Genomic DNA, 16,008 nt, shown 5'->3' with positions numbered 1-16,008 from the left:
CGCGGATGAAGAGAAACTGCTCGGAGGAGCAGGAAATGGAAAATAAATTTGAAGAAACAAAAGAACGCTTCAAACAACGTGGATACAAACATGCAGACATAAAACGAGGCAAAATGAAAGCAAGACAAAAAACAAGAGCGGACACATTACTGACCAAAAAAGAGAAAAGCAGCAGTCAAGAGAAAAGTACAGACACAGATGACAACTCAGAAAGAGAAAAGGGAATTATAAAATCCAATGACAATCAACCACGATTAATACTTACCTATAGCAAAGAAAGCTATGAAATCCCCAAAAAAGTAACAAAATACTGGAATGTACTTAAAAAAGATCCAGATATAGGAAATTCAATTGGAGATCGGCCTTTGATTTCATTCAGAAGAGCGCCTAACCTCACTGATCATTTGGTTAGAAGTCACTTTGAAAACAAAAAAACAGAAACTTGGCTACAGATGAGATCAAAGGGCTTTGCAAACGTACATCTTGCAAGGCCTGTAAAATCGGTAAAAATCTGAAGAATCTGACAGATCCCACGGGTAAAGATTTTGAAATAAAGGAAACCATCACATGTGAATCCACACATGTGGTATACATTCTCCAATGCTGCTGCGGAAAACAATATTTAGGTAGCACGATCTGTCCCCTCAAGAAACGTATATTAGAACACATACGAGTGATACAAAATATGGACAACACATACGCAATCGCGAAACACATGTCTATGCACAAAGATAAAACATGGCTAGACATCAAATACTCAGGATTAATAACAGTTCCAACAAATGAACGTGGAGGAAATCGAGTGCAAAAATTACGCCGATTGGAGTCCCACATGATCATGAGGTTTAAAACAAAACATCCTCTGGGATTGAATGGGGACGAGGAGATGTATGTCCACCTTTGAAAATCAAAAACTCGCGAACGACTCAGAAAGAAGGAACTCAAGAAGAAGCCGAAACAACTAAGAGAAACCCCTCAATTGTACCCATATGTCTGAAACTACAAGAACTTTATTGACGAACTTACAGGCCACGATTGCAATAACATATCTTGCATATATTCACACTGAAATAGTGAATTGTAAATAGCTTAAACAAACTTGTAAATAGCCCAAGAATGAACAACTCAGAGTATCTGACAATGCTACTTGCACATTTTCTGTCTGAATGGTGAGATGAGTAATCGAAAGCAGAGGAAGGGGGCACTCAGCCTAAGAATATATCTGAACACTCAGTTATTCTATTCACTCCATGTGTGGTTATCTATGAAACATTGGACTAATTACCGATAACCGGCCCTTCCACCTTTACTAATATATGTGGATACAGCCTACAACAACATGGATGTTGATCAATAAAAGTAAGAATAATACTACTCTGCTTTATGATACTCAAACTCGCCACTACAGCTAGAAAATAAAAAGTGCAATGTACAATAAAGTTTTGTGAATAACATGTAAAACTACCAAACCCAGAATGCAGTAGTAAAAGCTTAAGTGTGTATAAGAGGAAACTGAAAAAGGACTAAGTAACACTCTACCGTGATCAGGAACTACAGTTCGAAACGCGTAGGAGGCAGTCACGAACTGAATAAACAACTTTAAATCATCAAAAGGTGTGCCGCGTACTTTATCTTTGAGGAATATATATATATATATATATATATATATATATATATATATATTACTTAATGGCAGTCGGCAGTAGGTAGTTATAGTTAGGCTCTTGTTTCTATTCAAATAGCATTTTTTTCTTTTGACAATATCATTGGCGCCGTTTGCTGAATCTACGCAAAATTTTCAAAACTAGTGGGGCGCTCCGGTCAGCTCCTGTCCGGGGTGATTAGTGAAGCAGGGGCTGAGAGAAAAGGAGGTCCCAAAATGCGTTTTCCCCATGTTAATGTCCATAGGAAACTTTAGACAAAGCTACAGCCCGAACTGCTGAATGAAATTACACCACATTTTGCAAGGTAGCACTTGGTTCAGAAAGAGTGAGCAATGAGGACAACGAGGGCCAACGTGAACATTGAGGACACCATCAAGACCATGAGCGCAATCCACTCCGGCTCCCCATCAGATCCATTCCTGCACCACATCTTCAACAAAGCCAGAAGCTCCATCGTACCCCATCTGTGCAACGTCATCAATCTCTCCCTCGAGACTGTGACCTTCCCAGAGAGCTGGAAACACACCGAGATCAATGCCCTTCTCAAAAACCCAAGGCGAACCCAAGAGACCTCAAGAACTTTCAGCCCATCTCTCTGCTTCCGTTCCTGGCCAAGGTCATCGAGAAGATTGTCAACAGACAGCTAACCTGATATCTCAAAGAAAACAGAATCCTGGACCCTTCCCAGTCAGGGTTCCGCAGAAACCACAGCACCAAGACTGCTCTCATCGCCGCCACTGACGACATCAGGACCCTGCTGGACAATGGTGAGACCACAGCCCTCATCCTCCTGGACCTCTCCGCTGCCTTCAACACCGTGTTCCTGAACCGAACCGAATAGAACGCTCGTATCAGGCATTAGCAAAGACTTGAGAATCCTACGTTAATTTACCTAGCACATCGTTGAAACTTCTTATTACAGAAACACCCGCCCTGAAGAAGCCCCAGGCCTATAGGCCATGTAGGGGGCGAAACACGTGTTGGCTGTGCCACCTCTTTTTCTCATCCTTCATACTCACTCCTATGTGTGAGTGCAAATAAAGGACTTGTTCACCTCTGGATCAACTTGTTTTGAATTGGAATTTGTTCCTCCAAGAATTAAAATATATCAATCTTGCCTAGACAAACCATCAGAACTTTAGAGACTAGTTAGGTTACACAACACTGCCCTGTGCATATTATACTCCAAGGCGCATATCGCATAGCACGCGCTAGTGCCTGTGCTATCTCGCGCTCTCCAATGAATCTGTCATTGCGCACAATGTATTGCATATTAGATTTCACGCCCGGTTCATCTTATATCACACTTTTTGGTGCATAGTTTATACCATATACTATATCTAGTTTTCATTTTCAATCGTGCTCTCAGGACTATGTTCTATGTAACACTGCGTCCACCTACCCTTTTCACGGGCATTACATTTTGCGATGGGGTGGAGGGTCAGGGGGTGTTTCTGTCAAGTGAGCCCGGAGTCACAGTCACAAACATCCTCTTCTTCCTGAATAAAAGTGAGATTATGCTGCATATTTGTTCATATTTTAAGTAGTTCGCACAGACACACGTTTTAAAAACAATAAAGTTCCTAATACCCGCCTTCTCTGAACAGTTAGCTTGCTGCCCCATCTCCCTCCTCCCTATCCTCTGTTGTGTGGATCCATGGACTAGCCTCCTCCCTCCTGCCATGCATGGTCTGATGTGCTGCCACTGCCCTCCATTAAGCATGATGTACCATTCCACTCCTCCTGCCCTCCATTGCCCAATTCTATGCCCCATCATTGACCTCCTGCTTAAACTCTGTGCTTAGCTTGCTGCCCCTATTCTCCTTCCTCCTGCCCTCCGATGTCTTTGTGCATGCCCCTGCTCCATCCTTTTTGCCCACCATGTTCAATGGACCTGCCACTCCTATCTACTCTGAGTGTTCTGTTGAGCTGCCACTCCCCTCCCACCTGCCTAGCATTGTCAGATGACTGTAACCTGTCCCTGCCACCTCTACCCTGCCTGTCCACATGCCATGCCCCTATCCTCTTCCTCCTGTCCTACATGGTCCATTTTACTGCCACACCCTTCTGCCCTCCCTGGGCTGTTGTGCTGCAACTGCTCCTCCTGCCTGCCCAGCGCGGTCTGTTGTGAGGCTACTTCCCCTGAACTTTCTTGTCTGTGCACAGGTCCTGACCCTCCCTTCTATCCTCCATCGTCCTTTGTGCATGCCCCTGCACCCTCCTTCTTGCCCATCATAGCCATTGTGCTGCCACTAACCCTCCCACTTGCCATGCATGGTCTTCTGTGCTACCATGGCCCCTCCCACCTTCCCTGTGTGGTCAGTTAGCTGCCCCTGACCCCCTCCCACCTTCCATCCATGGTATGTGTGTATGCCATCATAGTCTCACTGTTGCTCTCCATGGCGTGTCTTGTTTCTAGTGCCCATCCTGCCTGACCTCCATGGTCATCTTGCTGCTCCTGCCCTGCCCCCTTGCCCCTAGCCCTCTGTTTCCATGTGCAGACCCCTATTCCCTCCCTCCTGGCTTGTCTGTTCCATTGTAATGCCCCTGATCTGTCCCTCCTGCCCTTTATGGTCTGTTATGCTGCAGCTTTCTCTCCTGTCTGTCCATTATGGTCAGCTAGCTACCATTGCCTCTTGCCCCTCTGTTCTCTGTTGTCCATGTGCATGGTCCTGTCCCCTCCCTCTTGCTTTCTATGGATTGTTGTGCTGCACTCCCGTCCCGCATGCCCTGTGTGGTGTATTGTGCTGCTGCAAACCCTGATGCCTGCCCTGCAGGGTCAGTTTGGTGCACCTCCCCATGTCCCTCCTGTTATCCGAGTCCATGTCCCTACCCCAATTCCTCCTGCCTACCATGATCCAATGTACCATACTTGCGAACATTTTGAACTTGGTAAGAGGGAGATTTTGAAAAAAACTGGGGTATTGATTTTCCCCTTTGAGTTACATTGAAAAAGAGAAGATTGTAGATAGGAGACAGATCAAATAAAGCCCATTTGAGCTTAAAAATATTGGACGTTTCCTGGCTGAAACGGGTCTGTTGGCATGTATGGTTGTACTACCACTGCCTCTTCCTTCTGCCCACAATGGTCTATTATATTGCCACAGCCTCTCTTGCCAGTCCTGTATTGTTGGTTTGTTGCCCCTGCCACCCTTTCCACTGCCCTCCATAGTCTGTTGTGCTGCCACTGCCCTTCCTGCCTGCACATTGTTTTCAAATTTTTGCCTCTGCACTCTCCTACCTGCCTTCAATTTTCAGAGTCCGTGCCCCTGGCCTCTGCCTCTCAACAGTATCCCAATGAACAACTAGATTGCTAACATTCTATATTCATTACAAAAGTGTGGAACGCCTGACGTCATCTTGATGTAATCAAAACTGTAATACCTAGAGCATTTCCTTTAGAAATTACATATACGAGAGGGTCTTATTTGCATCAAAATTATGGTTAGTGCTCTAAAAAACTAAAATGAGGACATATTTTCTGAGTTTTCAAATAGCGACAAAGAACTTTTAAATTATTTGTAATCTTTATGTTTTTTGATCCAGTTGACCACTTGATTAAATGTTGCACCTAGGGGAGAGGATGTGGTGTTACTTCCAGAGCTGCAGACTTTGCAACTGGGGAACCAGTTTGGAGTTTCTGCTTCAGCTCAACATTCTGTGATTCTGGTCAAATAACTTAATCTCCCCATGTCTACAACCAAAATGAATTTGATCTTGTGTGATGTAACCAATGCTCATGTAAAGCACACCAATACCTGACAAGTCTGCACTATATAAAACTGCAAATACACAAAAAATAAGTGTTTTGCACACTTCTGTCATTGGGCTACATCTGGGCTACATCTGGGTGATATTTGTGCTGCATTTGGGCTCTTTTGTCTCTGGTGGCCATCTTGGGAGATTTATTTGTTGTGAAGTTTCCTAATATCCCCATTTACTGCAGTCTCCTCAGTAGGAAATGCTTTCAGTTTTTTACTTTGTTTCCATCAAGAAAGTATTCAGATATGTCACACATTTGCCATAAATTCTGAATGTTAGCACTCTAGTTGCTCATTAGATCACGGTAGTAAAGCTACCGCTTACCATGGAATTCTGCTGCTGGTATTAAAAGTGCATGTTTCAGTCTGCATATCAGACTTTTTAAATGAAATAGAAGAGGATTTGAGAAGTCACTCAAAATGTGCCCTAATTTTTCTTTCTTCAGCACTAATCATAATTTCTATGGCAAAATGAACCCCCTCATTGTGTTCCTTTTTAAATTAAATGTTTTAAGTGTTACCAGTTTATTCCTATCGAGATGGCTTCAGGTGTGCCATTCTTTTGTCATAAGTAAGACAGTAAGCACTCTAGTTGTTCTTAAGAACACTCTGGGACATTCTGGCATTGGGCTATACCTAGGCTACATCTGGGTTATATTTCGGCTACATTTGGGCTCTTTTGTCTCTGGTGGCCATCTTTTGAGATTTATTTGTTATGAAGTTTCCTAATTTCCTCATTTACTGTAGTCTCCTCAGTAGGAAATACTTTCGTTTTTTTACTTTGGTTCCATCAAGAAGGCATTCAGATGTGTCATACATTTGCCATAAATTTCGAATGTTAGCACTCTAGTTGCTCATTAGATCACTGTAGTAATGCTACTGTTCACCAGGGAAGTCTGCTGCTGATATTCAAAGTGCATGTTTCAGTCTGCATGTCAGACTTTTTTTATGAAATAGAAGAGGATTTGAGAAGTCAAAATGTGCCCTAATTTTTCTTTCTGCAGCACTAATCTTAACTTCTATGGCAAAATTAACCCCCTCATTTTGTTCCTTTGTAAATTAAATGTTTTAAGTGTTACCACTTTATTCCAATCAAGATGGCTTCAGGTGTGCCATACTTTTGTCATAAGTAAGACAGTAAGCACTCTAGTTGTTCTTAAGAACAATCTGGGACATTCTGGCATTGGGCTATACCTAGGCTACATCTGGGTTATATTTCGGCTACATTTGGGCTCTTTTGTCTCTGGTGGCCATCTTTTGAGATTTATTTGTTATGAAGTTTCCTAATTTCCTCATTTACTGCAGTCTCCTCAGTAGGAAATACTTTCGGTTTTTTACTTTGGTTCCATCAAGAAGGCATTCAGATGTGTCATACATTTGCCATAAATTTTGAATGTTAGCACTCTAGTTGCTCATTAGATCACTGTAGTAATGCTACTGCTCACCAGGGAAGTCTGCTGCTGATATTCAAAGTGCATGTTTCAGTCTGCATGTCAGACTTTTTTTATGAAATAGAAGAGGATTTGAGAAGTCAAAATGTGCCCTAATTTTTCTTTCTGCAGCACTAATCTTAACTTCTATGGCAAAATTAACCCCCTCATTTTGTTCCTTTGTAAATTAAATGTTTTAAGTGTTACTACTTTATTCCAATCAAGATGGCTTCAGGTGTGCCATACTTTTGTCATAAGTAAGACTGTTAGCGCTCTAGTTGTTCGTTAGAACACTCTGGGACATTCTGTCATTGGGCTATACTTGGGCTACATCTGGGTGATATTTGGGCTACATTTGGGCTCTTTGTCTCTGGTGGCCATCTTGGGAGATTTATTTGTTATGAAGTTTCCTAATTTCCTCATTTACTGCAGTCTCCTCAGTAGGAAATACTTTCAGTTTTTTACTTTGGTTCCATCAAGAAGGCATTCAGATGTGTCACACATTTGCCTTAAATTCTGAATGTTAGCACTCTAGTTGCTCATTAGATCGCTGTAGTAAAGCTACTGCTCACCAGGGAAGTCTGCTGCTGGTATTCAAAGTGCATGTTTCAGTCTGCATGTCAGAATTTTTTTATGAAATAGAAGAGGATTTGAGAAGTCAAAATGTGCCCTAATTTTTCTTTCTGCAGCACTAATCTTAACTTCTATGGCAAAATTAACCCCCTCATTTTGTTCCTTTGTAAATTAAATGTTTTAAGTGTTACCACTTTATTCCAATCAAGATGGCTTCAGGTGTGCCATACTTTTGTCATAAGTAAGACTGTTAGCGCTCTAGTTGTTCGTTAGAACACTCTGGGACATTCTGTCATTGGGCTATACTTGGGCTACATCTGGGTGATATTTGTGCTACATTTGGGCTCTTTTGTCTCTGGTGGCCATTTTGGGAGACTTATTTGTTATGAAGTTTCCTAATTTCCTCATTTACTACAGTCTCCCCAGTAGGAAATACTTTCAGTTTTTTACTTTGCTTCCAACAAGAAGGCATTCAGATATGTCACCCATTTGCCATAAATTCAGAATGTTAGCACTCTAGTTGCTTATTAGATCACTGTAGTAAAGCTACTGCTCACCAGGGAAGTCTGCTGCTGGCATTGAAAGTGAATGTTTCAGTCTGCATGTCAGAATTTTTTAATGAAATAGAAGAGGATTTGAGAAGTCATTCAAAATGTGCCCTAATTTTTCTGTCTGCAGCACTAATCATACTTTCTATGGCAAAATGAACCCCCTCATTTTCTTCCTTTTTAAATTAAATGTTACCACTTTATTCCAATCAAGATGGCTTCAGGTGTGCAATACGTTTGTCATAAGTAAGACTGTTAGCGCTCTAGTTGTTCTTTAGAACACTCTGGGAAGCTGCAGTAGAACACAAAGGAATCAACTGACAGTCTCTGCCTTGTTGGATGTACATGTTTTACTGAGAAGGTCAGACTTCATTCTCACATAACTATGAGAGAGATAATGTGAATTTACAGAAAATATGCTCTCAGTTTAGCTTAAGGATCACCTTCCAAACCTCTGTGGGAAAAGCATGAGAAAATAGTTTTCTCTCAAACATGATTCATGATATCACAGCAGAAGGCTTTTTCACGTGGTAAAATCACCTTAGTAGAACACACCACAATTCCTAAAATGAATATGGTACCATCAACAAATGATTTCTAATGTAACTAATGTCTTAAAACCTTCTATTAACTGCAATGCTTTTTAATGAGGTGCTATCATGTATATTGGTCCCAAGATGGCTGCCAATACTTCTTGGATGAAGTACTGACAGCCAATCAGATCTCAAGATGAGATGTGTGTTTAGGCTCCGCCCAGATATATCTATATTTTAACTCTAATTTTCTCTGGATGTACTGAACAGATTTACACCATTTAAGCAAAAGGCACGAGTCTGAACTGAGGACTACTCATATGTGTGGTAAAAATGTGTGTGATAAAAAATGGATGGTAAAGGCACTGCGTGCTAATTAATACAATGTAAAGGCTGTTTCCCAGGGTGGTTGCACCTTTGCTTTGAAGTATTTTAAACTCTTACCCACCTACATAAAAACAGAAAATGCAAGGTAACTGCATCTTCGTGAGGAGCTGAACATTTCAGCAAAATCCCGGCCTGGGCTTTGGCCCAAGGTGCATATTATCTGATACTCTGATATGAATGTAGCCAAATGCAAGGAATGCTTTTATGCTGATTAGTGCACTTTTTGAAGATTGGGGGGAAAACTGTCAATATACTTGTTAGCTTTCAAAGTACTTTATAAACTCATTCATTGTTCGACTTTTTGTGTTTTAGGAAAACGCAGTAAATAATGTGGAGAATCCAGCATCGAATCTGATCAAGTCACTGGTAAAAATCCTTTATAATTAATTTGTGTTAGGGATTTTTCAGCATAGTTCATTTTTATTTCTGAAGTGTTTGATTTACAAAATGTTTGAAACGCCGATCTAGAATAAATGAAGCAAATTGTTTATTTTAAACAGAAAAATACGTCAATTTTCAATATACAGCACATATTCCTATATACCCTTCTGTGGGGATGCTGTGTGTTACCAATCAATATGGTGGAAGGCATTGGCTTAACCCTATGGCGACTGATTGCACAGAATTGTTAGGAATGTTATCTGCATTAGCCCAATGGTAGAGGCTCAGCATAAGGGTTTAAGTTAGGCTTAACAGCTAGATGCTAGAAAAATGAATGTATCTATCAATCAATCGAGATTTGTAGAGTGTGGCTGCTTCACCCATGAGGGTCTTGAGGCGCTGTCAGATAATGCTGCCTGTTCTCCTATTGATTGAACATCCATGTCATGAGGTCCTAATTGAATTGCAAGAGCGATGGTGAGGCTCTGATATGCAGGGGGAGGTAATTCCAGGTCTTAGCACCTAGATGGGTGAAGGAGCAGCCTCTGCTGTATGTCTGGCAGATGCGACAGAGCAAGGAATCTGGATCTGAGTTTCCTAGTGGGCTGGTAAATGGTTTTGCGTTGGTTAAGGTACACCGGTCCTTATTTGTGTGATGCCTTGCATGAGTGGGTGAGTAGTTTGTACTGCTATCGCTTCTCTTGTAAATCCTCTATGATAAATGTAATCAATCTTGCAAATGAATGACAGAAGAAAAGGTAGAATTTAGTTCTTACTAAGTGGAGATACTTGAGTGTATGAGCTATAATTGACTTAACCTTGACTCACCTATAAAGCAGTGATTTTAAAGGTGGTTGGCAATAAATATCTTTGATTCTCATCATGTGTATCAGCGGTTATCAACACTTGTCAGTTTTTGCTTTCTTTAATTTTGTATTTTCATCTAATGATTGGATATTTTTGCTCAATTAGGTGATTCTATAAATTCTAACCATCTTTATCTAGCACAACTTTGTCTTAAAAATTGAAATTCCGATCTTCAAATCTTTGGGCAATTAGTTCTGTTTTTCCTATGAGAAAATGTCAGCCCTTTACTCCTGTCTGTCACTTGATTTAAGGTGACAGATAGATTAAAGGTAATATGTTCGGAAAAAGAAAGAGTTCAGGTTTGGGAAAGGATAGGGAGCAGTAGAGAGGGTATACTATTTTTTGTTTAAACAAGGGAAATCTCGGAAAAATGATTTTGACTAAAATTAAATGTCTGTGACTTCAAGGAAAAAATTAAGGAGATTAAGGATCAAATTTGAGTATTGTTTACCCCAAAAGTAATCTTCTAATGTTAATGTTGACTCATCAAGATTTAATCTTCACGGATGAATAGCATTGTGGCTCTGAAGCTGGTTTGTAAGAGCCTTTTTACATTTGAAAAAATAGCTTGAAGGAAGAACAAATAATAAGCTAGAAGTAGGTGCGGCAGTTAAATATTGCTCCCAGGGTGTGTTTAGTTTCCTGAGAGAATTTGTATTGACAGTAAAACACATGCAGAAGGCAGCCTGTGCCACATTTCTAAATGCAGTGTTGCACTGCACTAAGATGTTGCAACAATATCGCATTACCTGCTTTGATTGTTATGCCCAAACACAAAAATGGTGGTTTTCTTAGTTCTTAACTCTGACTGGACATGCTTCGACATCATTTTTTAGCTCAAATACAGTGATAATTGGCAAAATGCCTGCAAAAAGAAAAGTTTTAGCCACTGGTAGTTGAGTCCACTTTCCAGTCCATGGTTTTTCACCTACTGTGCCACTTCAGACAGAGATAAGGTACCTGAAAATCAACCTTGGTCCAAAAGGAAATGTCTCATCCATAATAACAAGCCAGGTCCTCTCTGAACAAGAACACTTTCAATCCATATCAGTTTTAACATACATTTGCCTTGTCAGTAAAGAATTGTTTGAATCTTGGGGGGTATACAGGACTCACATCTGAGCATACTCGCCACAATTAAGTGTCACACTCATCAAAACACAAAGATAATGGAAATAATGCATGCAGAAAAAGTCTCAGACTCTGGCAGTCAACTTTTCAATTCATCATTTTTTACCCACTATGCCCCACCAGAGATCTGCATACAAATCATCATTGGTCCTGCTTTGATAGGAAAGGTCAAAACAAACTGTGAAGTCTCATCTTCAGTTATGGGAACACAAGCAACCCACGGCCTGTATTAGCTTAATTCGACATTAGCATTGTGGTATTGTTTAAGTGAGCATGAGACTCACATCCCCCTCCAGTGATGATATTACCAGTAGAAGAGCTTCTGGACCAGATGATATTCCAGGTGACTTATTTGTCTATGATTGAGAAAATTGACCCAAGTATATTCTTGCCTTTGTCAATGCCAATGCCATAGTAGAGGGAGCTTCCATCTCGAGTTCATAGAAGGGAGCAGAGATTATTCTTGTTTCTAAAAAGGGGGACAGATCCTTACCTGCCAGGACCAATAAGGCTTATAGACTGTATCCAAAAAATTCAAAACCATGACTGGGTCGCAAAATACAAGATGCTAACTCCCTTTAATCTGTTTTCACTAGAAAACTAGCACTATTGTTCAGGGTTTTCAATTCATTCAGAAATTTTGTAAGATGGTTCTTATCATCAGAGGCAGCTTATATATTGCCTTCATCGATCTCAAGTCAGAATTCAACCTAGTTCCCCACTTTAAATTATGGCAGGTTCTTCGAGAAATGGGTATGCCCCTTGATCTCATAGTTTTGGTCATCTGTCTGCAAAAAGAAAATTATGCCAGAGTATATCGGGGTAACCTGGGCAGGCTTACTGATTGGATTCCCGCAAATAAAGTAGTCTGTCAGGGCTGTGTCCTGGCTCCCACTTTGTTCCTTATATCTTAATGATATAGTCCACTATATATATCAGCACACCACTACTGCCCCATTCTAGCGACACCTAAGACACCTATTTTGCTACTTGATGATGACACCTAATTGATCTCCAAAAATCTTAGTGGACTCCAACACTAACTAACTACACAGTTTTGAGTAGTTTGCACCTCCTGTGGTTTGAAGATCAAAGTAGCAAGGACAAAGTTAATTACTTTCAATCAGCATTAAACCTTTAAAAGTAGATTACTGCTATGGGGCATGACACTTGAGAGGGTGGATTCATTTAAATGTCTGGGTATCACATTGTCCTTATCCATGTCTTGGAAGCCTCACATTGAGAAAATGACTCTTAGACCCAAGCAGATCACAGGTGCTATTTCCAAGGAACATTCTGCCTCCTTTAGGAAACCAATATCACCCTTTCCCCAGATATACAAAGCTAAGGTTGTGGGTTCTTCCAAGTATGGTTTTGAATTACTGTTCAGATATTGTAATATTGAACTCCAATATCAGTGGCCTAGTATAAGCAGCAGAGAATAAGCTCTCCTTCCTCTGAGCACTCCAACCTTTCCATTGTTGCTTTATATGGGTAGGAAGGCAATAGATGATAAGCCCATGTATCGCCCACAGCCATTCTGGAGGAGTATTTAGTTTTACTCCAGAACGTTTTCATTATGCTGCTGCTTTGCAGGTTGTTCTGAACACTGATAGTATCAACAAAATCATGTGATTCACCCATAGTAAAAAAAATGCTGAACTGTTAGAAACGGGAGTCTCTAGTTGGCATAGTTGTGCCTTTGTCAAAGTAGGGACCCTTCTTCCTAGTCAGGAACCCCTGCTTGCCCCCTTGGTAGCTTGGCATGAGCAGTCAGACTTGCCTTAGAGGTAGTGTGTAAAGCATTTGCACATAACTAACAGTAATGCAGTGAAAACACTACAAAAGGACACCACACAAGTTTTGAAAAATATCCAATACTTTAGATAGTCTAAAAAGACAAAAGCGGTAAGAATGCACCATACAGTACTTAAAAATATGCACTTTACAAGATTAACCTTAAAATTCAGTTCCTTGGAGTCGGTCCGCGATACTGAAAATGACAGAATCCAACAGTTCTGTCTGACCACTCCAGTCCATGTGTTGGCAGACTAGTGAACAGTACCTTTTTGTTGTAGCTGACACGTTGGCGCGAGTCAGTTGTGGTAACTGTTGTGGTTGCAATACAAAGTATAGCGGTGCAGCGTGCAGTGCCCTCAAGGCATGGTGCAGGCAGCGGCTCGGTGATGCTCGTCCAGCAGTGTTGTTGATACCAGGGCTACGATGCAGAGTGTGGCGGTGCTCATTGCAGTGCTGACAGGTCATGGTGCAAGTGACAGAGCCGGTTAGCGGGAGCTGGCACCGGTCAGCCCAGACTGCAGTGTGGGATGAGGAGGTGCCTCATGAGACTTAAAGCGGTGCCCCCAGCCATGATGCGTTTATAGGTGTCCAAGTCAGCAGGCAGCAATGGCATCGGTGAGACCAGTGTGGTGTACTGAGTACTGAAGTGAGGTGGTGCGGAGTACAGTGCCCTAGGTCACGGTGCAAGCATGGCTTGGTTGGTGACGGTGGCAGTCGTATTCAATGGTGAGACCAGGGTTGTGGTGCAAGATGTCTCGGTGCACTCTGCGGTGCCTTCAGGACACAGAGATGGAGGTGGTTGCTTTTCCCTCTCTGTGGCAAGTTAAACCATGGTTCCTGAGGTGGAACCCAGAGGTCGGTGAAGTCTTTGCGGTCCCTGAGACTTCAGAACAGGAGGCAAGCTCTACTTAAAGCCCTTGGAGATACTCATCACAAGTAAAGAAAGTTCAGCCCAGTCCTTTCACTGCCCAGGGCATAAGCAGCAACTGCTGGCCAACCCAACAAAGCACCAACAAAGCAAAGGGGCACTACTCCTCCAGTCCAGCTCTTCCAGCTCATCTTTTTAGCAGGTTTCTTGATTCTCTGAAATCTTCTATCTCCCTGAGACTTCCAACAAGAGTCAAGCTGTACTTCAAGCCCTTGGAGAGAACTCTAACAGCTGGATGATGAAAGTACAATCCAGTCCATTCCCTGCTCAAGACAGAAGCAGCAATCAGCAGGCCAACACAGCAGAGAACACAGCAAAGTAGCAGTTCCTCCTGACAGCTTTTTCAGCTCTTCTTCCTGGCAGGTTCCTTAGTTCAGCAGTAATCTACATTTCTGGGGTCTGGGCCCCAATGTTTATACTCAGTTTATCTTTGTTCTTTTGGGCTCAGAGTATCTGTACTGGTCCCAAACCAGTTCTGTCCTCTTTGGTCTAATTTCCTGGCAGGAGGTGGAGACAGCATTGTACAAGGCCGAGAGGGCCTATTCATGTGCTAGGAAAATCTCCTCCTGTGGTAAATAAAATATTACGCTCTCAGACTTTTAAGTATATAAATAAGATCATGCATAAAGCAAGAGGCTGAGTCTGTGGTATCAGATTCATAAAGGGCTTTATTCCAATAACTCGAGTCAAAGGGAGAATATTTCCATCACCAAAAAGGATCTGGACGGGGCTGAAAAGTATTCTCAATATTCTCCAAACATTATTCACAGAGTACAGTATATATACATTTCTCAATTGTACGTAAGCAAGAGAGCAAGAGAGAATGAGATAAGAGCATGTGGGCGTGTAAGTAGGCGTGAAGGTGGGCGTCCATGTGGGCGTCCACTTGATGATAATGGGTAAATTGTCATGTGTGGGTGGATACCTGGAGATGATTTCGCAATGTCAGCAGAAATACTTGGCAGAGATGCGCGCGCAGCAGCATGACGTGTGATAGACGTGCAACTAGAGGGAGAAAGGGACTTGACATTTAGCTCTACATGTGGAGACAAAAGTCTGGGGTTATGTCAACCTAATCCCAAATCATATCTAATATCCTATGTTTAAAGAACTGTGTTATCCACAAGGGAAGGGCTCTCGGACAAAATCTATTCTATACTGACTGTGAGTGCGTGTACAAACGTCTAAGTGTCTATATGAGATGCAAGGGGCAGAAACTTTCCATGGTAACAGGGCTATGAATTACTTGCATGAAGACAGCGAGGCCGGGCCCTTTTGCTCGGTAGCTGGAAGAATGTTTACTTAAACTACTAGACAGGAATGCATCGGCTGAGGAGCAAAGTAGATAATTCGAAGGTGAAATACGGTTTCTTGGCAGGCAGGCAAAACTGGCCGAGGCAGGCACCGTTAGCCGCACAGGGAGTAGGACAAAGTTCATGGATACAGATGCGAGCTCAAGCTGAAGCTGTCAGAGGCAGAGAGCAGGGAAAGGCTTGAGGACAGAATCGGGCCTACTCGCCTGAACTGTAAAAATGGAGTAACTGAGCCATATAAAGTCGGTGGCTTTTCATACTTAGGAAGCGAATATCCAGCCCATTCATGGCGGATCTGACATAGGACATGATGACGGTGGACGCACATGTGTTTGCGTCATCAAAACTGGAACTGGAGGGAACATACATGTACTTGTGACATGCACATAGAACCGTTGGGGTCCAAGATAGGGGACATAACTGACCAGGAAAATCCACATTTCCACATTCCCTCCTTGTCCCCTACTTGCCCTTCAAGAGATATCAATCTTCATCAATCCATTGATCTGTTCATATAGCATCATTTGTTCTTCTTTCTTCTTCCGTGATCTTGAATGAAATCTTGGTGGTGGAATACACGATGTGGCACACAGACCACAGATCGCTGGTCCACATTGTAGACATAGACAGCAACTGAATAGTATGAGAAGGCCAATACCTAGGAAGGATAAAACTCTCCATCCCCAGGCTGA

The 16,008-nt window shown here is 41.9% G+C and overlaps 1 protein-coding gene across 1 annotated transcript in view; it reads left to right on the top strand.

Moving 5' to 3' along the window:
- The window catches only part of LOC146811161 (uncharacterized), a 262,013-nt gene that overhangs the window by 110,713 nt on the left and 135,292 nt on the right, over positions 1 to 16,008 (top strand). Inside the window, exon 6 of the mRNA XM_085618221.1 lies at positions 9,209 to 9,262. Coding sequence (XP_085474347.1) covers positions 9,209 to 9,262 — 54 coding nt within the window. The remainder of the gene's footprint in view (positions 1 to 9,208; positions 9,263 to 16,008) is intronic.

This window comes from Triturus cristatus, chromosome 7 (genome assembly GCF_964204655.1).
Source record: "Triturus cristatus chromosome 7, aTriCri1.1, whole genome shotgun sequence".
NCBI classification, from domain to species: Eukaryota; Metazoa; Chordata; class Amphibia; order Caudata; family Salamandridae; genus Triturus; species Triturus cristatus.
This window is presented reverse-complemented; position numbering and strand designations above follow the sequence as displayed.